The following is a 20,997-nucleotide window of genomic DNA, read 5'->3' on the forward strand; positions in this document are numbered from 1 at the left end:
CATGACCCCACCATCTAAGCCTGTTCGCCCTGACTGCTACATCTATAGAGTTCATTCCCAGTTTTTCTTTGATTTCCTCATTGTGCCCCATTGTTCCCATCTACTAGTACCTGCAATCATCCTAGCTACTTTCATATCCGTAAGCTCAACCTTGTTGATAAGGTAACCTGAATCCATCCAGCTTTTGCTCCCATACAACAAAGTTGGTCGAAAGATTGAACGGTGCACAGATAACCTAGTCTTGGTACTGACTTCCTTCTTGACTGCATTAGCTTTGCTACACCTCGCTTCCAGTTCTTTCACTATGTTACCATCCAGTGAGAATACGCATCCTAAGTACTTGAAACCGTCCACCTGTTCTAACTTTGTTCCTCCTATTTGGCACTCAATCCATTTATATTTCTTTCCCACTGACATTACTTTCGCTTTGGAGATGCTAATCTTCATACCATAGTCCTTACATTTCTGATCTAGCTCTGAAATATTACTTTGCAAACTTTCAATCGAATCTGCCATCACAACTAAGTCATCCGCATATCCAAGACTGCTTAATTTTGTGTTCACATATCTTAATCTCACCCAGCTAGTCTATTGTTTTCAACATATGATCCATAAATAATATGAACAACAGTGGAGACAGGTTGCAGCCTTGTCTTACCCCTGAAACTACTCTGAACCATGAACTCAATTTACCGTCAACTCTAACTGCTGCCTGACTATCCAAGTAAAGACCTTTAATTGCTTGCAAAAGTTTGCCTCCTATTCCATAATCTCATAGAACAGACAATAACTTCCTCCTAGGAACCCGGTCATATGCCTTTTCTAGATCTATAAAGCGTAGATAAAATTCCCTGTTCCACTCATACCACTTCTCCATTATTTGCCGTAAGCTAAAGATCTGGTCCTGACAACCTCTAAGAGGCCTAAACCCACACTGATTTTCATCCAATTGGTCCTCAACTAATACTCGCACTTTCCTTTCAACAATACCTGAGAAGATTTTACCCACAACGCTGATTAGAGATACCTCTGTAGTTGTTACAATCTTTTCTGTTTCCATGTTTAAAGATTGGTGTGATTACTGCTTTTGTCCAGTCTGATGGAACCTGTCCCGACTCCCAGGCCATTACAATTATCCTGTGTAGCCATTTAAGACCTGACATTCCACTGTGTTTGATGAGTTCCGACTTAATTTCATCCACCCCAGCCGCTTTATTGCACTGCAATCTATTGACCATTTTCTCCACTTCCTCAAATGTGATCCTATTTCCATCATCATTCCTATCCCATTCTACCTCAACATCTGAAACATTACTGACCGTATTTTCACCTACATTGAGCAACTCTTCAAAATATTCCCTCCATTTGCCCAAGACATCCACAGGATTCACCAGCAGTCTTCCTGACCTGTCCAAAATATTTGTCATTTCCTTCTTACCTCCCTTTCGAAGACTGCTAATTACACTCCAGAATGGTTTTCCAGCAGCTTGACCCATAGTCTCCAACCTGTTTCCAAAGTCTTCCCAAGATTTCTTCTTGGATGCTGCAATTATCTGTCTGGCTTTGTTTCTTTCTTCAACATAACTTTCTCTGTCTACCTGAGTTCTAGTATGTAGCCATTTTTGATACGCCTTCTTTTTCCTTTTACAGGCTGCCTTAACTGTGTCATTCCACCAAGCTGTTTGCTTCATCCTACTTTAACACACTACTGTTCCAAGACATTCTTTAGCCACTTCTAGTACTGTGTCCCTGTACCTTGTCCATTCCTTTTCCAATGACTGTAATTGACTACATTCAACTAACTGGTACCTTTCTGAGATCGCTGCTATGTACTTGTGCCTGATTTCCTTATCCTGAAGTTTCTCCACTCTTATTCTCCTACATATGGACCTGACCTCCTGCACAGTGAACAGTGAAATTAAAGTACTGTGAAACGCAACTGTGCACCTGTCGGCTACATTATTTACTGTAGAAAGTGTCAGAATTACAAATCCCATTTTTCAGCCGGCATAGCAACACAGCATATCAACATCGAGTTCAATCAATGAAGAAATAAAGATGGCGAACCATCACAACTTCTTGGTATGGAATGGGTGGCAGCTGTTAAAGTGGAGGTATTGCTGGTGGATAGTAGGTTTGATATGGACAGTGGTACTGATGTAGCCGTCTTTGAGGTGGAGGTCAACATCTAGGAAGGTGGCTTGGCAGGTTGGGTAAGACCAGGTGAAGCAAATGGGGGAGAAGTAGATTAAGGGTCAACCTGTGACAGCAATCGCACAACTTGCATACAGGCTGCTAGATGCTGCCATGAGTGCTAAGAGTGCATTGTGATCGCGTGTTGCGTATGGGCCGTGAGGTGCCGCCACGAGCACTGTATATAAGTGCCGACAGATTTCGTACAGCTCTCACTTTGTTGGCATCTCATTTTTGCCTATTCTCTTATTTGCTTAGTTCCTTAGCTCTTATTTGTTTATGGCTTATGTTATTGTGCTCTCTTTCAGCCATTCTGATTGTTTTGATTTACTCCCAATTGAGAAGTGCTCATTTTGGCATTTCACTTTTGCATATTTCTCATTTTGCTAATAATATGCTCCTTAGCTTTTTACAGTTGAATTGATTGACATGTGGTACTGTTGGTTCATTTCAGCCTGTTCATATGTTGATGTTCTTTAAATACTGTAATAATTATCAGAAGCATTTCTTCCCTTAAACTTCTGTAAAGTATTCTTGATGTAGGATTTGTTCTGTGATACAGGTGTAAGGTTTTGAATATAAATTATATACAAAACTGTGCTTTAAAAGGAATTTATTTTTTCAGTTTGTACTACATCAGACGACAATTTTGTGATATGAGGGAGAAATTTGAGGGGCGAACAATATATCTAAAAACAAAGATTCTGTAACGTACCAAACAAAAGCGTTGGTAAGTTGATAGAAACAATAACAAATACAAACACACACACAAATTTCAAACTTTCACAACCCACGGTTGCTTCATCAGGAAAGAGGGAAGGAGAGAGAAAGACGAAAGGATGTGCGTTTTAAGGGAGAGGATAAGGAGTCATTCCAATCCCAGGATCGGAAAGACTTATCTTGGGGCGAAAAAGGGACAGGTATAAACTCGCACACACACACACAAATCCATCCACACATAACAGACACAAGTTGGTGAGGGTTAAGGATTGGTGGAATGTGAACAGATGGAGGTCATTGGGGAAGGAAGGGTGGCAGCTGGAGATGTGTACTTTGATGGTGAGGCCATTTCGGGGGGGGGGGGGGGGGGGGGGGGGAATTCATCACCAAAGCAACAATGCAGGAACAGTATGTGGGACTGGGTTCTGGCTATGGATAAGGAAACTTTTCCATATTAACATAGACAGAAGGGGCAAGAAGCCATGGTCGGAAAAATGTATAAAAATGCGCCCAAACAAATTTGCAAAAATAAACCAAAGCGTGTGGTAAAAACTAAAAATGTATGAAACATAAGAAGTGAGGGAAAACAAGATGAAATCTGAGGCAGCACGCCAATAGCAGGCGGAAAACAACTGATACTGGCATGAAGACACAATGAGATCAAAGAAAAAATAAATAAAAATATTGTGAGGTTTGTGGGTGGATAAGTGTGAAGAAGGGGGACAGGAGATGTGACTGGATTGGGTGACATTAGCAAGTGCAAACTGGAATATAGAGTGGAGAAGGAGTAGGTGGTGGGGAGGGGTTCCTAGAATGAGACACAATTTTGTGTGGCACAGGAAGGTAAGGGAAACAACAAGCAAACACACGCAAGAGTGACACAGGAAGAGTGATCAATTTGGAGGTATAAGATTAATGATATCTGCAGGAGTAATGTGGGACATGAGATGCTGCACCCACAATCAGCACAGTCTTGTAGTCATTTGTTGTGTATGGCTGAGACAGTTGATACAGTATTACTTATAAGTAGAACGTGCAGTGTGGTTCGTAAGGTGATAAGGCATGCCACCCAACATGACATTCTTCAGATTAGATTAGATTTAATTCAGTTTTTGCTCCATAGACCCAAAAACGAGTGATTCTCATGGGTGTGGAACATGTCATTTCAGTGACTGCCTCATAGCCTGTGCCATCTGGACCCTTCTCATCAATACTAAATTTTTTTGAATTGTGCAGATGGGGACTCTTCCTATAATATTCTATGTTCCTGTAACCCTCCTTGCCTCAACCTTTGTTAGTCACTGTCTTACCCATCTAGTACCTACCTCTTCCCATTCCAGCACTACACAGCCTTCTATTCCACCATCACACTCACAGTCGTTTTACTTCTCTCCCCCTGTCGCTCTGTCCTGTCTAATCTCATGAGTGCACCTACCTCCCCTACCCTCTCTCCACCTCATCCCTGTATGCACCCACAAGCAGCACTTTAACATCCCCCACCCCTATCGTGCCATCCCTTCCCCTTTTCTCTTCAGTATCCTTCTTACCCCCAACACCTGGTTGCTTCTCCCATAATGTGCTGCTGCTCGCAATCTGGCCTCAGCAGCCAGAGACTGTGGCCATGTGTGTGCGAGCTGCATTCACATGAGAATTTGCAAGTGTATGTTGCCTATTTCTGATAACGACCTTATTGGCCAAAAGCTCAATTTCTGTTTTGTGCCTACCTGTGACTCAACATCTCCGCTATATGGTGAATAGCAACTATCCTTTTCGTAATATTCTTACATTCCATCCTGGGTTTTCCACTGTTTGACTCTGTCCAGCATTTTTTCAATACATGCCCATAAAATTCATTATACTACCTGCTTTCTATCATCAAGAGTTCACGGTGGACCACATCTCAAGGCTTCATGTTGGCAAACTGCCACACTGGTGCACACTTGAAAATATGCCACTGTGAAGCTCATTGATGAGCCCAGAGCTTAGCAATGCATTGTTGCATATCACAGGGATTGTACTTGTTGCTGCATCAGTCAAGATGCAGCAACCCTCACTATGCTCACCAATGATCAATGTACTAGATTCCAGTTTGACAATGGAAAAGGGTAATTTAAATCAGTGGCAACCCTAGTACAACAACATTTCAACACCAAACATCAGCATTCATCAGAAATTTTGTTACAATAATGGTATTGACAGGTTAGTGGCAGCCCTGGAGCCAGGTGACTAGCACAAATTTTGGTGTTCTCGTAAAGATAAGTCATTTTAGATTATAATAACATTTAGTTTGGTACTGATTACATGGTAAACAGGTGTATTAGTGTGCTTTATAAGCATACCATTAAAGGTTTTGTTTTTCTTTATATAATATAGCAGAAAAAGTGAAAAGATCATACAGTTGGGTTATAGTCGTATTTTCTGTTTACGTTTTGCCACAGAAAATCTATAGAATTGTTCTTAGCTCTCTCCAGCATACCTCTTCATTATTTAACTCACATTTCTGGAAAGTAGCGTAAAGTTTAAGTTGTTGTTTCAGAAACTTTGCACTGTTGTTTTTGTTTACATACAGTTGCGGATAGGCCAAATTTGTGGAATGATATTTCCGTATTTATCTGTAATTTAACTGACTTATTCTCAATAAATTATTATTTTTATCATGAGTGAAAAGTGTCTGACTTGCCATAGACTTGTTAGGTTGGTGCTTTGGGGTTACGGGTGTTGTAGTTTTTTCCATGTAGGTGACTCTAGAGGTGTGGGAGTAGGGGAGTAGGGAGTGTGGGAGTAGGGGATATGTTGTGGAGATAGGAATATGCTAGAACAGGAAGGAAATTGCTGCCCTTCAGGCTGAGTTAGACAAGGCCAGGGGAGATCTTGATAGGTTAAGGAGGGAGAAGGGCAAAGAGAGGTAGGAAGTGGCAACAGAAGGAACAGGCCCAGAACTTTGTCTGACAGTTTTGTGGTGAATGTGGAAAATAGATTTTACCTGTTTTTTCAGTTAGAAGCTGGTGACACTAAAGTAGTTGCACGTGCAGACAGGGCACAAAAAGCTTTCATGAGCAAATTGAAAAGTAAGAATGTAGGAAAATCAGTGAAGAGAAAGTGTTGTTGTTAGGTAGTTCCCATGGAAGAGGTGTTGGCCAACTTTTGCAGGATAAACTGGGATCAGAATACGAAATCACCAATTTTTTTAAACCTAGTGCTGGTCTGGAGCTGGTGACAGAGGGTTTAGGATCAATTTGCAAATATTTCACTAAGGAAGACACTGTGGTTATAGTGGGTGGGCCAGGTAATAGTATTGTCAGAGATCCTTGGCACAGTATAGAGTGTGACCTGGCAAAGACTGCATCAGCATCGAAGCATACTAGTGTTTAATTTGTATCTGTTCTTGGGTGCCATGATCAACCTCATTTGAACTCTTCTGTCAAGAGAGTTATTTTGGAGTCAGAACAGCAGCTTTGTTGGATCAAGGGTCACACATTGGTACGGTTCTTGTTGATTCTCTCGATAGGTGGCATGGTCTTCGCCTCAACAGAAAAGGGAAGGGCAAATTGGCTGGGAAAAGAGCAGGAAAGTTGAAGGGGGGAGGCACTGTCATGAGTGATAAAATACCAGTGGTTACAGGGTTCAGAAAAGACCCTTTTTTAGGGTAGGGATGAAGAAAGAAACCAACTTTTAAAAGAGGTTAGGATTGAGACAAACCTTCAGTTTGAGAAAGAAACCAAAAACATAAGTCTAGCTTAGTATATCAACATAAACAGCTGTTGGTTAAGAATTTTCAACAATCAGCAGAAATTTCAACTCTACCCAATTTTAACGCAGTAAATGTTAAATGTCAACTATCTTCATTGCATCAAAATATTCGAGGACTGAGAAATAAAATTAATGAATTAATTATCTGCATAGATGAATTAAAGTCCTCAAAGCCAGCTGACGTAATATGCCTCTCTGAACATCATATGACCACTGGTATACAACTTTTAAGTGTTACAGGATTTAGGTTAGCATCTCACTTTTATAGAGCAGAAATGGAGAAAGGAGGAGTCGCCACATTCATCAGGAACTGTCATAAATTTAAGAACAAAGACATTTATAAATTTTGTCTAGAACAGCATATGGAAGCACGTGCAACAGAAGTAGAATTTTATACAAAATCCTTCACAATATGAAGTGTATATCGAGCACCTGCAGGTAACATCTATTCATAAACCACCCTGAAGCTCTACTGGTGCATTTAACAACCAAAAACAAAGAAATAATGGTTGCTGGTGACTTCACTGTAGATTTACTTAAAGACTCTCCCAATAAGAACTTATTTAAATTAGTAATACTATCATTCAACTTAATTCCCACTGTAAAATTCTCAACTAGGGTAGCCAATTGCTCACAAACAGTCATTGATAATATCTTTATAGAAAAGCCCAATGAACAAAATTATATTATAAAACCAATAGTCAATGGCCTCTCAGACCATGACATGCAGTTTGCTCTGTTAAATGTTAATACTGAGCAGGATATAAAATCTGTTAAATCCAAACTCAAGAGGGTAATCAATAAGCCAAAGATTGATTATTTTAGGACTCTCCTCAGAGACATTCACTGGAGTGATGTTTACAGTGCTCATGGCATGAATGAAAAATATAACACTTTTGCTAATAAAGTGCTTACCTTATTTGAACATTGTTTTCCCGCAAAACTAACCAAGGTTAGAGCAAAGTCTACAGAAAAGCCATGGATTACTCAAGGAATAGAGGTATCTTGTAAAACAAAAAGAAAACTGTATCTGTCAGTCTGAAACAGTTCTGATGTTGATGCTGCAGCACATTACAAGAAATACTGCAAAATATTAAAGACTGTAATATGGACATCAAAGCAAATATCTTACAAGGAAGAAATAGTCATATCAGATAACAAAATAAAGACAATATGGGATATAGTGAAGGAGGAGACTGGTAGAACCACACATGAAGAGGGCAAATAGTATTAAGAGTAAATGATACATTGGTGACAGATGTGTATTGTGTTGCAGACTTTTTAACAAACATTTTATAACTGTTACTGAAAAGATGGGGTTGTCACGTTCTGTAGATGCTGCCATGGGGTACGTCAGACCAGACATTTCAAGTATCTTCCATAATTTGAATTTGATCCTCATTACCCCAGCAGAAGTAATTCCCATCAAAAAATCATTAAATCAAAAACATCTAGTGGGTATGATGAAATATCAACAAAGTTAATTAAAGAATGTGATTCTGAGTTAAGTAACATATTAAGTCATCTGTGCAACCAGTCATTTATCAGTGGAATATTTCCTGAATGGTTGAAATATGCTGAAGTTAAGCCACTGTTTAAGAAGGGAGATAAAGAAATAGCATCAAATTTCTGTCTAATCTCACTTTTGCCAGCATTCTCAAAAATTTTAGAAAAGGTAATGTACAATCAACTTTATAACCATCTTATCACATATAACATTCTGTCAAAGTCGCAGTTTGGATTTCTAAAGGGCTCTGATACTGAGAATGCTACACTTACAATGAAAATGAACTTAATTCATCAGACAAAAAATTGCAACCAACTGGTATATTTTGTGATCTGTCAAAGGCTTTCAACCATCCAAATCACAGTATCCTTTTAAGTAAATTAGAATATTATGGTGCAACAGGAAAACCTGCCAAAATGGTTCAAATCTTATATCTCTGGCAGGAAACAAAGGGTGTTCTTAGGAAAGAGACATGTATTAAGCTATCAGGCATCATCTAACATGGAACTAATTACATGTGGGGTCCCGCAAGATCCCATCTTATGGCTCTTACTTTTTCTTGTGTATATCAAATATCTTCCATCAATAACACTAACAGACGCCAAGTTTGTTTTGTTTGCCAATGATACAAATATTGCAATAAATAGCAAATCAAGTACAGTCTTAGAAAGATCGGCTCATAAAATATTTGTGGACATTAATCACTGGTTCCTAGCCAATTCTTTGTCACTAAACTTTGTAAAAAACACACTACATGCAGTTCAGAACTCGTAAGGGGTGTCTCACGAGTATATACCTAATATATGATGACAAGCAGATAGAAGAAGTTGACAGTGTTAAATTCTTGGGATTACAGCTTGATGCTAAATTCAGTTGGGAGGAGTACACCATAGAACTGCTGAAGTGTCTAAACAAATCTCTGTTTGCAATGTAAATTCTGTCAGACATAGGGGATATAAAAATGAAAAATCTGGCATACTATACTTACTTTCATCCATGTCATATGGGATTATTTTTTGTGGTAATTCATCAACCCAAGCTAATGTTTTCCAGGCACAAAAACATGCAATTGGGTTATATGTGATGAGAACTCAAGAACATCCTGCACAGGCCTGGTTAGGGAACTAGGGATACTAACTACTGCTTCCCAATATATTTATTGCTTAATGAAATTTGTCATTAAAAATATATCACTTCTTCAAACTAACAGCTCAGTTCATGGAATCAGTACTAGAAATAAGAATAATATTCACAAGGATTTAAAGTCACTTACTCTTGTACAAAAAGGTGTGCATTATTTAGGAACACACATTTTCAATAACTTGTCAGCAGCCATAAAAAGCTTAACGACCAATGAAATTCGGTTTAAGAGAATGAATGAAGAGTATGACATAGATGGTGACCTGGAAAAGACAGCCACTCAGACTGGCAACATGAATGTGCATTTCGTGGAACTGTTTCAGCGTCACAATTGGCCTCATCTTAATACAGCCGTCAGGCATAATAACATGAGACTTGGGGATGCGCTGATGACAGAAGGCATGGGTCACATTTCAATGGTGTCGGTGGAGTCTATCAGCAGGACGGGTTTCACTAGACATGGCCTGCACCTCAACAGGTATGGGAAGGGGAGGTTGGCAAAGCTTATAGGTGACAGCATAGGTGGGGGTGGTGGGATCACTCATGGGAAAATTCCTGCAGTAGTGGGTGTTAGAGATGCACCTTTTTTAGATTGAAGTCAGCTGATAGGTATTCCTGCCTAAGGGAAGTTTCTCTAACAAAGGAACCACCTTTGACAAAGATTAGGTATCTGAGTAATGAGGGAATTAGTATATTTCATCAAAATATACACGGTATTAGAGATAAAGTTAGTGAACTGCTTATAGATGTTGCCTCTGAAATTATTGTTATATCTGAACACTTCTTAAATAAGGAGATAATTCAGAGGCTTCCTTTACCAGGATACAGGTTGGCTGGCAACTTTTCTAGGAGCTCTTTGTGGTGTGGGGGCGTAGCCGTGTACGCGAAAAACGGCATCCCATTTGAGTCAATTGATGTTTCAAAGTACTGCACTGAAAAGGTGTTTCAATGTTATGCAGATGTGGTTACATTTAGTGGAGCTAAACTTCTAACTGTTGTTATGTATAGATCCCCAGACTCCGATTTCAGAGGAGCTTCTTGGTTCACTTTATAGGAAATACAAAAAGTTAGTTATATGTAGTGACTTCAATATTAATTCTATAAGTGATTGTGCAAGGAAAAGGATGCTGGTAGACCTCCTTAATTCATATAATCTTATGCAAACCATATTCTTTCCAACGAGAGTGCAAGGGAACAGTAGAACAACCAAAGACAACATTTTTGTTCATTCCTCATTACTAGAAGGGCATTCTGTTAGCAAAATGGTGAATGGCCTTTCAGATCATGATGAACAAATTTTAACTCTAAAAGATTTTTGTGCTGCAACACACATTAAATATAGTTATCAACTGTTTAGGAAAGCTGATCCAGTTCCTGTAGAGACCTTTGTAAACCTTATCCAGGAATAAGAGTGGCAAAATGTTTATAGTGCTGATACAGTAGACGATAAATATAATGCTTTCCTCAAGACTTTTCTCATGCTCTTTGAAAGTTACTTTCCATTAGAGCATTCAAAACAGGGTACCAGCATAAACAGGCAGCCTGGGTGGCTGACTAGAGGGATAAGAATATCTTGTAGAACAAAGTGGCAATTATATCAAAACGTTAGAAACAGTCAAAATCTAAATGCAGCAGACCATTACAAACAGTATTGTAAGGTGCTTAAAAATGTTATTAGAAAGGCAAAAAGTATGTGGTATGCAGATAGAATAGCTAAGCCTCAGGATAAAATTAAAACCATATGGTCAGTCGTACAGGAAGTGGTTGGTCTGCAGAGACAGGTCGAGGATATAGAATCAGTGCATAGTGGGAATGTCCATGTTACTGATAAGTTGCATATATGTACAGTATTTAATAATCACTTTCTGAATATAGCAGGTGAACTAAATAGAAACCTAGTCCCAACAGGGAATCATATAGCGCTCGTAGAAAAAAGTGTTCCGAGACTGTTACCTGAAATGCTCCTCCATGATACTGACAAGAGGGAGATTGAGTTAATAATTAAATCACTAAAGACCAAGAACTCTCATGGATATGATGGGGTATCTAGCAGAATACTGAAGTATTGTTCTATGTATGTTAGCCCAGTACTTAGTCATATATGTAACTCTTCCTTTAGGAGTGGTAGGTTTCCTGACCAATTAAAGTACTCGGTAGTGAAGCCACTTTATAAAATGGGAGACAGGGATAATGTTGACAATTTTAGACCTATTTCTATGCCATCGGTGTTTGCTAAAGTTATCGAGAAGGTTGTATATACAAGGTGACAGGAGCATTTAAATTCACATAATTTGCTGTCAAATGTACAGTTTGGTTTCAGAAATAGTTTAACAACTGAAAATGCTATATTCTCTTTTCTCTGTGAGGTTTTGGATGGATTAAATAAAAGGTTGCAAATGCTAGGTGTTTTCTTTGATTTAACGAAGGCTTTTGACTGTGTTGACCACAAAATATTACTGCAGAAGTTGTACCATCATGGAGTAAGGGGAGTAGCTTACAATTAGTTCGCCTCTTATTTTAAGAACAGAAAGCAGAAAGTAATTCTCTGCAATATTGAGAGTGGTAGTGATGTTCAGTCCCAATGTGGCACTATTAAGTGGGGCGTTCCCCAAGGGTCGGTGCTGGGGCCACTGCTGGTTCTTATTTATATAAATGATATGCCTTCTAGTATTACAGGTGATTCAAAAATATTTCTGTTTGCTTGATGACACCAGCTTGGTAGTAAAGGATCTTGTATGTAATACTCAAACAGTATCAAATAATGTAGTTCATGATATAAGTTCATGGCTTGTGGAAAATAATTTGATGCTAAATTAGAATAAGACTCAGTTTTTACAGTTTATAACTCACAATTCAAGAAGAACCGATATTTTGATCAGACAGAATTGGCATATTATAAGTGAGACGGAACAGTTCAAGTTCCTAGGCGTTCAGATAGATAGTAAGCTGTTGTGGAAAGCCCGTGTCCAGGATCTTGTTCAGAAACTAAATGCTGTTTTATTTACCATTACAACGGTATCTGAAATAAGTGACAGCTCAACACAAAAAGTAGTCCATTTCGCATATTTTCATACGCTTATGTCATATGGTATTATTTTTTGGCGTAATTCATCTGATTCAAAATGGGTATTTTTGGCTCAAAAGCGGGCTGATCGAGCTATATGTGGTGTAAGTACGAGAACCTCTTGTCGATCCCTATTCAATAGTCTGGGAATTCTGACATTGCCCTCACAGTATATATTTTCTTTAATGTCATTTGTTGTTAGCAATATTAGCGTATTCCCAAGAGTTAGCAGCTTCAGTCAGTTAATACTAGGCAGAAATCAAATCTGCATGTGGAATGCACTTCCTTGACTCTTGTGCAGAAAGGAGTGCAGTATTCTGCTGCATCCATTTTCAATAAGCTACCTCAAGAACTCGAAAATCTTAGCAGTAGCCCAAACACTTTTAAGTCTAAACTGCAGAGTTTCCTCATGGCTCACTCCTTCTATTCTGTCAAGGAGCTCCTGGAAGAGCTGAAAAATTAAGCAAATTCTAGTATTACATTGTTGATTTTCTTTATTTAAACTTACGATTTGTCATCTGAATATGTTTGTTATATTTCATTTTATCTATTTCTACTATTGTGTTATAAATTCATGTATTGACTCATTCCATGACCATGGAGACCTCTCCTTAATTTGGTCCCATGGAACAATAAATAAATAAAATAAAGTAAAATAAACCTAAAGGATTTATTGGTGGGCAACTCCTTCTAATCCACTGATGAATTTCTCAGTAGAACCAACTGATTTTGTGTGTATTATATTGTATTGTATATTTATTGGTCCTGTGAATCATACACTGTACAGTGTTACATAATGATATAGGACAAGTCAAATAATTTGCAATAAAGTTTAACAGAAAAAAGCTGTTGTATGGTTTTCAGTATATAGCAATATAACTCTATAATATGGGAATAACATCTCACAAATAAATTTTACATGCACACATTTCATACTTTTGGCCTTGATTACACAGACACGCACATATATGCAATAGATCACATATAATACACAGATAAATCTAATGTACACATTTCTTATTTTGACCGTAATTGTATAAACTATTTAAATTTTTCACTTATTTACATTGTAGATAAAAATTCATCAACACTATAGTAACAATTCTGTAGCAAGTAGTCACTCACTGCAGTTCTGAATTTATGCATGCCAGTTATTGCCTTAATTTCTTTAGGTAGTTTGTTATACAGTTTTTTTCCTGCTTGCAAGGGTCCTTTTTGTTTTAGTGTTGTATGTGAAAACTGCGTATGTAAATCTTGATTATTTCTTGTGTTGTATGAATGTATATTTTGGTTTTTTGGAGCAATCTTGTTATTTTCATCTACGATTTTCCTTATAAACGTTATTGTTTCTAGGATATATAGGCATGGTAATGGAAGAATATGAAGCTTTTTAAATGAGGGTTTGCACGAAGATCGAGGCGCTAAGCCCTCCATGGCTCTTATAATTCTATTTTGTGCAATAAAACAGCTTTTGCTGGGTGGTGAATTTCCCCAGCAAATTAAACCATATCTTAGTAATGATTCTCCTTGGGCATAGTACACATTTTTTATGACTTGCATAGATGTATATCCAGCAAGAATTTTTATACTATAACAAATGGTATTTTATTTACTACATAGGTGTTGTGTGTGTTTCTGCCATCATAGGTCATCTTGGATCCAAACCCCCAAAACTTTGGTGCTATTTACAATTTCAAGTCTTTTGCCTAACAGTTCTATGGTTGCAGTTAAAGGCTGTTTATTCTGCATTGTGTGTAGATGCATAGTGTTTGTCTTATGTGTGTTTATTATTAAGTTGTTCAATGCGAACCATTTTGATACATGTGTAGTGCTCTTTTTTATTTCATTTTGGAGCTCTTCTTGGGTCTTTCCTTTGATAAGTATATTTGTATCATTGGCATATTTAATGTACTTATAGTTAGGGCTGGATGGTTCCAGGTCATTTACAAACAGCAAGAACAGGATTGGTCCCAGCACGGAACCCTGTGGCACACCGTATTTAACACACTGTTTTTCTGATTGATAGGAAGTTAAATTTTTTCCTTCTTTGTACAAGACTTCAACTATTTGGTGTCTGTTTTGTAGATATGACTTTACCCATTCATAGGCTGGGCCTCTGACACCAACATTTTCTAGCTTTCTAAGCAAAAGACCATGGTTAATGATGTCAAATGCTTTTGAAAGATCTAGGAATATTGCTGCTATGTGTTCTTTTTTATCTAATGCATTTAAAGCTTCATTTAAGAAATCGATAATAGCTGTCTCAGTGGATTTACATTTTCGGAATCCATGCTGTGTAGCTGAGAAAAGTTCATTTTTTTCAATGAAATCTATGAGTCTTTTAGAAAAGATTTTTTCAATTATTTTAGAAAAAACAGATAGTAGAGAGACTGGCCTATAATTTGTTATATCTGTTTTTTCACCCTTTTTGAACAATGGCTTCACTTTAGCTATTTTTAGCCTTTCTGGGAAGATTCCCTGAGAAAGTGAACTATTGCATATGTCTACCATGGGCTTAACTACTAAGGGTGCACATTTTTTAATGATATTGACTGGTATGTTGTCAGTACCAGAGGAAAATTTTGATTTTAGCTCGCCTATTGTATTTAGCATTTCCTGTTCATCTGTTGGGTGTAGGAAGAGAGACTTGTTACTAGGGATAGTTTTAATCTGATTTGCAGTGACAGATTTTGAAAGTTTTGCTTCACCAGAATCTCAGCTGCCTCAGAGAAATATGAGTTAAAATTATTTGCTATCTGCTGGGGATCAGATATTACAGAAGTGTTTTCATTCAGTTTGATATTATAGTATTCTCTCCGTTTTACTCCTGTTTCATGCCTTACAATCTCGCATATGGCTTTCATTTTATTTTGTGCATTTGCTATGAAGGAACTATTTGCCATTTTTTGCTTCTTTTATGACTTTAGTTAAACTCTTTTTGTAATTCTTAAAATAGGAATCAAATTCTGTGGATGTGGTGTGCTGTCTAGATATTTCATGCAGAAGTCTCTTTTTCTTCACAGATATTTGTATCCCTGTTGTGACCCATTTTATTTTCAGATCCTTTTTTGTGACTGTCTTTTTATGGAGTGGAAAGCAAAGTTCAAAATAATAGGTAAAACTATTTAGGAATTTATTGAACTTATAATTTGTACTTTCACATTCATAGATGTCTTCCCAAGTTTCTTTAGGCAGATAGTTAAGGAAATGTTGTATATTCTGGTCATTATATTTCCTAGATGTAGCTTATTTGTTTTAGTTGTAAATATTTGTCATGTATTTTTTTTTCTGACGTATTCTACATCCTGTAGGATCTCCTCACTATGAATCAATTGGAATGAAAGTAAATCTAATCTAATCTAATCTCACCACAGTAATGGAGAAAGAAGAGGGGGGGGGGGGGGGGGGCACATCATTTCCACAGAAGAACTTCACACAGTGGTATGCGATCAAGTCATAGATGCACTTTTGTCAGTTCTCGACAGTACGCAGTATGGACCTCTTGGAAGATGATCATCATGGAAGTACACAGCAGAATATATGTATAAGCAGACAGAAGTGGAAATTCAAAGCAACCAATAGAGAAATTTCACATGTGACAGAATGACACAAAGCCTTACATTAATAAGCGGCTTCCAAGATTTCATTTCCAATATATAACACGCAGAATGGGAATGGCTTCTAAAGGTAAAACTGACATAATAAGAAGAGTCAAAATAGATATCATCCAGGACACTGAAACAACCAAGGACCAGACAGTTATCCAAGATGCCCACAATGCAATATTCAGATGTACCAACAACAACAATGATCAGACAGCAATCCATTAGATAATACTCAAACCCCACATGAAAACGAACATAATGAAAACTGAAAGAGGTTGTGAAAATACCCATGGTATTAGTCCAGAAAACAGATATGGGCCATGAACAGAATATTGATTTAATTCACTATGATGATAAGGAACTGAGAGTAGAAACATTTCACTCCAAGAGATGATGGATAAGAGTAAAGGAAAACTGCAATACCAGTACCAGTATCACAGGCACAGGAGCAGAACTGAGTGTGATTTTTCCTGAACTGTTTAACAAAGTGCAGGCTGACACTGAAGTTATCAGACACTCAGTTGGAGCAGCAGGGTGGGGGTGGGGTGGGGGGTGAATAATGAGGCAAGAGCAGTAAAATTAAAAGCTAGGTTACAATCTGGAACTGGAGGAAGTTGCATGGAGCATTCATTCATCTTTACCAAGGACTGAGATATTAATTTGATTCTTGGTGCAGGCCTTTGAGAAGAATAGATTTTGCAAAGGGGCAGTTTATTTGCCATGGGCAAAAAGAAGAGACAGAAACTGACTTGATAAATCCACTACAGGACATGATAAAGTCTGTTGCCAAGTCCAATTGAAAGTGGTAGACACCAAGAAAGGGACATCACAGGAGATAGTTACTAAAGGAAAGGCTAAATAAAACTTTCAAGTTGCTATTTCTGACAAGATTATGAATCAAATTGCTTGCTAGAAGTGTTCTACACTGATCTAAAAATTACTGTGACAAGGTAAAAAAATATACTGATAATTTTGAAGAGAAGTCAGGTATTATCCACAGCTGTAAATGAAAAATTGATATCAAGCAACATCAAGCATTCAATCTGCCCACATGCAATGTGCACTGGCAAGTGGAACTGCTGTGAAAAGGAAGATCAGTACTTCTTCATTAAACACACCAGAGAAAATTACTTTAAGGAAATAGTAAAGCTAGTAGCAATGCTGTCAGATGCTGGTAGCAGTTTATATGTGCAAAATGGAGAAACTTTCTGCATGTGATTAGCATCCAATAAGCCTTTGGCTTGAAATTCCATTCAAAAGCCGATCAAGTGGAATGTCTTTTTAGATCTACCTTGGCTTGTGAGGTTATATGTAACAAAGAAGGGGAGTAAGTGGTTTAATTATCGTATGACATAAAACAAATCATGAACCAGTAATCAATTCATCAAAAAATTACACTCAACCAGATCTTATGTTTGGAAGCCACGGTGAAAATGAATGGTCGCGAACATTCCCAAAACACATCCTAACAAAGTAATAGAAGAGGAATAGTGATAACAAATAAAGATCAAGGATTAGAGAGCAGTGGAAAAAAACATTTTAGTTTTAAAATTGGGAATTTGATTCTGGGAATAACTAAGGGAAAATCTAGACAAGTACATACAAAAATCCATAAATTTTTACACATTTATCATCATCTCAAAATCGATAATGTTGTTCATAACTTAGTCCATAATCTGGGGGAAAATGTTGAAAATATATGTCCGGGGTAAGCATTTGACACATCTTAAGAGTTGCCTTAATGTTCCAACCACCTAAAAAAAGTTTTGTTTTAATTCAAAAATCATCAACAGACCACGAAAGAGGATATTAATTGAGGCACTCTAAGGGCAGTACTTTCACAAAGTCAAGAAAGAGCTTCCTTACTTTTTTGGAGTGAAGAGCTCCAAATATAGGAGATTGTCCTGAGATACTAGCATGTACTTCAAGCTCTGAATCAAAGCATCCCTGTAAAAAAGAATAACATAGCATAAAAATTCTGTGTTTCACTAGAGCAGATGAACTGATTATACACGAAATTTTATAAATTACTTGAAGCTTAGACTTACTAAGCATTTTATAGTGTGGCCTTTCTCTCTTGATGGTGGGCCTTCATATAGACCTCTGTATCTACCATTTATATCTGCCCCTTCAGCAAGCATTCTGCTTATTAACTGCAAAATAAGAAGAAGCAGAAATCAAAATCAGTATTTGTTAACATCATTCAGACACTGAATCCAGCAACAGTACATTCTCTACCAAATTTAAGTGTCAGGAGATGCTACATAAAAGTCAGGAGTTTTCAATACAATAGAGATCGCCAGACTATGTGTTGGAACTGAACTTACATATCTCCTGAAACTGAATGGTTATTTTTAGGCTTAAACTATTGCAAATTAATTATTATGGCTGACATAAGAGAAGTATTTAGTGGGATGAATAGGAACCAATATGACAACAAAATGGAACAAGGGGGGAAATCAGCAGATATCTTACGTGGTTGTATGCCTCATTCAGGGTCACTTGTAGGTCATCAGAACTGGGCTATGAAATCATGAATTGAATAACAAAAGGAATAAAGCAACAAATGGAAGTCTTTAAAGCATTTACAAAATATTTAATTAAAGAACTGGTTAAAGGAGGAGAGAGAATGAAAGGAGGAACTTACAGAATTAATGAAAGAACAGGAGGCACAATGGTTGAAGGAGGAAAGAGAACAGGAAGAGCAATGGCTAAGTAAAAACGAAGATATAAAATAAATTATTGTGTCAACACTCTGTAAGCCAGAAGAATGTATAACAAAATGCAAAGAATTAGGAACAAATAAATAGGAAAGAATATCTGAACTTGATGCCGGACACAATGCAAACCACAAATAGGTGCAGCTGCAGATGGTGGGGAATATATCCAAGAAAGCACAGGTTTACATAACAAAGAAAATGTAGAAGTAGTGCATGATGACATACCGTTGGTGCATAATGATGGTACCAAAATTGAGAAGACTGTAAAGGAAACACACAAGAAATGGTATGAACTCTATAATCATTAAATAACCAAGAACAGTAACAACATCAAAGAAGCTGTATAGGAATACACTGAAACAAATTAAAGACAGAGTTAAGTAGCTTACTCAGTGGCACTGTAGTATTAGGGTTTCACTCTCACTTAAATTGATCTAACAACATTTATTTGAGAGGTATGATCCACCCCATCAAAATATGCTGGCCTACCAGCTGGAAGTAACAGGAAATGATCAGTTTTGAATCAAGGAAACTAAAGGGAGATGTATACAGTTGAGTACTAGATGCATGTAGGAATGACAGTAAAGGGTTGTGCAGATTCTGACACAGCATTCCAGGCAGAATGATGGTTGGAAGAAAAACCGATTTAAATCAAGCTGAAGTTAGTAAGTGGATCAAACTACTGGGGAAGCAGCATAAACATGAGGAATGCATGGTGACAAAAGAAGAGGAACACAAGAACTAGTTGGGAAGTGACAAAATAAAATGTCTATGACTGCCCCAAGAACATTGAATGTTTACCAAAGAAGAAAAGATGCAACATGCTTTACAGTGTGGAAAATAATGGAAGAAGGAAGGAAGAGAAAGCCATGAGCCTTGTTATGCAGTATTAACAGCAAGAACATAGTGTTGTGTGATAAAAAAAGGTTCATGAGTTTGAAAGACTTTGCTGATTTTCAAAATGATATTTGCAATGTATGGCTAAGGGCGGATGGCATCTATGGGGGCAAGGATGGATAGCAGTGGCGGATTATTGTCAAGATGTTGGTCATTTGGAACACATGTAAATAGCATCAACAGCCAAAATTTTTATTCAGCTTATAAGCAGATACAGAAGGATGTAGGTTGCAGTAGGTACTGGGAGATGAAGAAGCTTGCACAGGATAGAGTAGCATGGAGAGCTGCATCAAACCAGTCTCAGGACTGAAGACCACAACAAATAATTCTACAACATTCATAGTGCTGCTCTGAAGCAAGCATGCCCCCTCTGGCCTGTAGGGTAGATAGCAGATGGTGGACAGCTGAGACCTGCAATCAGCCAGAGGCTAGCTCTGAGGTAAGTGGCTAGAGAAGTGCTGACAGCTAGCAACTGTGTGGTGGCATGTGCACTGACTGAGCACACCACAGCTGGAGGCGGCAAGGTGTGTCAGGGGCACAAAAGCCCACAACAATTCTTACAGGGGACGCAAGCCATCAGAAGTGGAACTCACCACTGTGAGTGGGAGTGCCTGCACCATGCAGGAGGATGAGCAGCTGCACTGCCCTGGGTTTGAATGGTTGCCTTCTGAGGCAGAAGTCTGCTGTGGCCTGAATGATCCAGAAGGTGGTTCACCAGTGGAAATGAGGCAAATCTGATATGGTGGACTTAATGCCTGCTTTGGGACACAGTTGGTGAAGGCCAAAACTCATGGTAGTTTTTGTAGAACCATTTTGTCACACTGCCTTATGAAGCCCTCTCGTCATGGTTTGTGCTGTCAGATTGGAATACCTTTGGCTAGAAATGAGGGGTATTAATACAGATTCAGTGCTCATTTGTTGTGCCAATGTACAGCTTCTGACCATGTTCGATATAACAAGTCCTTTGCTTGAAGGTGAGGAAATCACAGCCAGCCAGTCCTGCATTTGCCCTGTACTCTTTCTGCAACATATGTATTGCAGTGACTGACTTGACTTGGCTCACAGTACATAAACACACTGGTTGCCACAACTGCCACGATGATTTTTTTGGCTCCTGCTGGCTTCTCAGGCTTCTTACAACTACTTGACGAACCACTATCTCCAAAATAGCTCCTACAAAACAGTAGCTGCACAAAATTCCACCCCTCTTTGGTAAGCCTGGCCTCTAGATCTCTACCTTTGCTAGATCTGGAGACTCCACATAAGTGAACAACAGTGTACATATATATCCAGTTCCTCCTTATGTGCCAGCCAAAGTGGCTGTGCAGTTCTAGGCACTGCAGTCTGGAACCATGAGATCGCTATGGTCACAGGTTCGAATCCTGCCTCGGGCATGGATGT

At 38.1% G+C, this 20,997-nt stretch overlaps 1 protein-coding gene across 1 annotated transcript in view; it reads right to left on the reverse strand.

The window, feature by feature from the left end:
* LOC126475425 (serine/threonine-protein phosphatase 6 regulatory ankyrin repeat subunit B-like) overlaps window positions 1–20,997 on the reverse strand; it is a 355,304-nt gene that overhangs the window by 158,504 nt on the left and 175,803 nt on the right. The window contains exons 8-9 of the mRNA XM_050103270.1: window positions 18,028–18,132; window positions 17,846–17,926 (exon numbers count right to left, since the gene is read on the reverse strand). Coding sequence (XP_049959227.1) covers window positions 17,846–17,926; window positions 18,028–18,132 — 186 coding nt within the window. The remainder of the gene's footprint in view (window positions 1–17,845; window positions 17,927–18,027; window positions 18,133–20,997) is intronic.

Source organism: Schistocerca serialis, chromosome 4 (genome assembly GCF_023864345.2).
Source record: "Schistocerca serialis cubense isolate TAMUIC-IGC-003099 chromosome 4, iqSchSeri2.2, whole genome shotgun sequence".
Lineage (NCBI taxonomy): Eukaryota > Metazoa > Arthropoda > Insecta > Orthoptera > Acrididae > Schistocerca > Schistocerca serialis.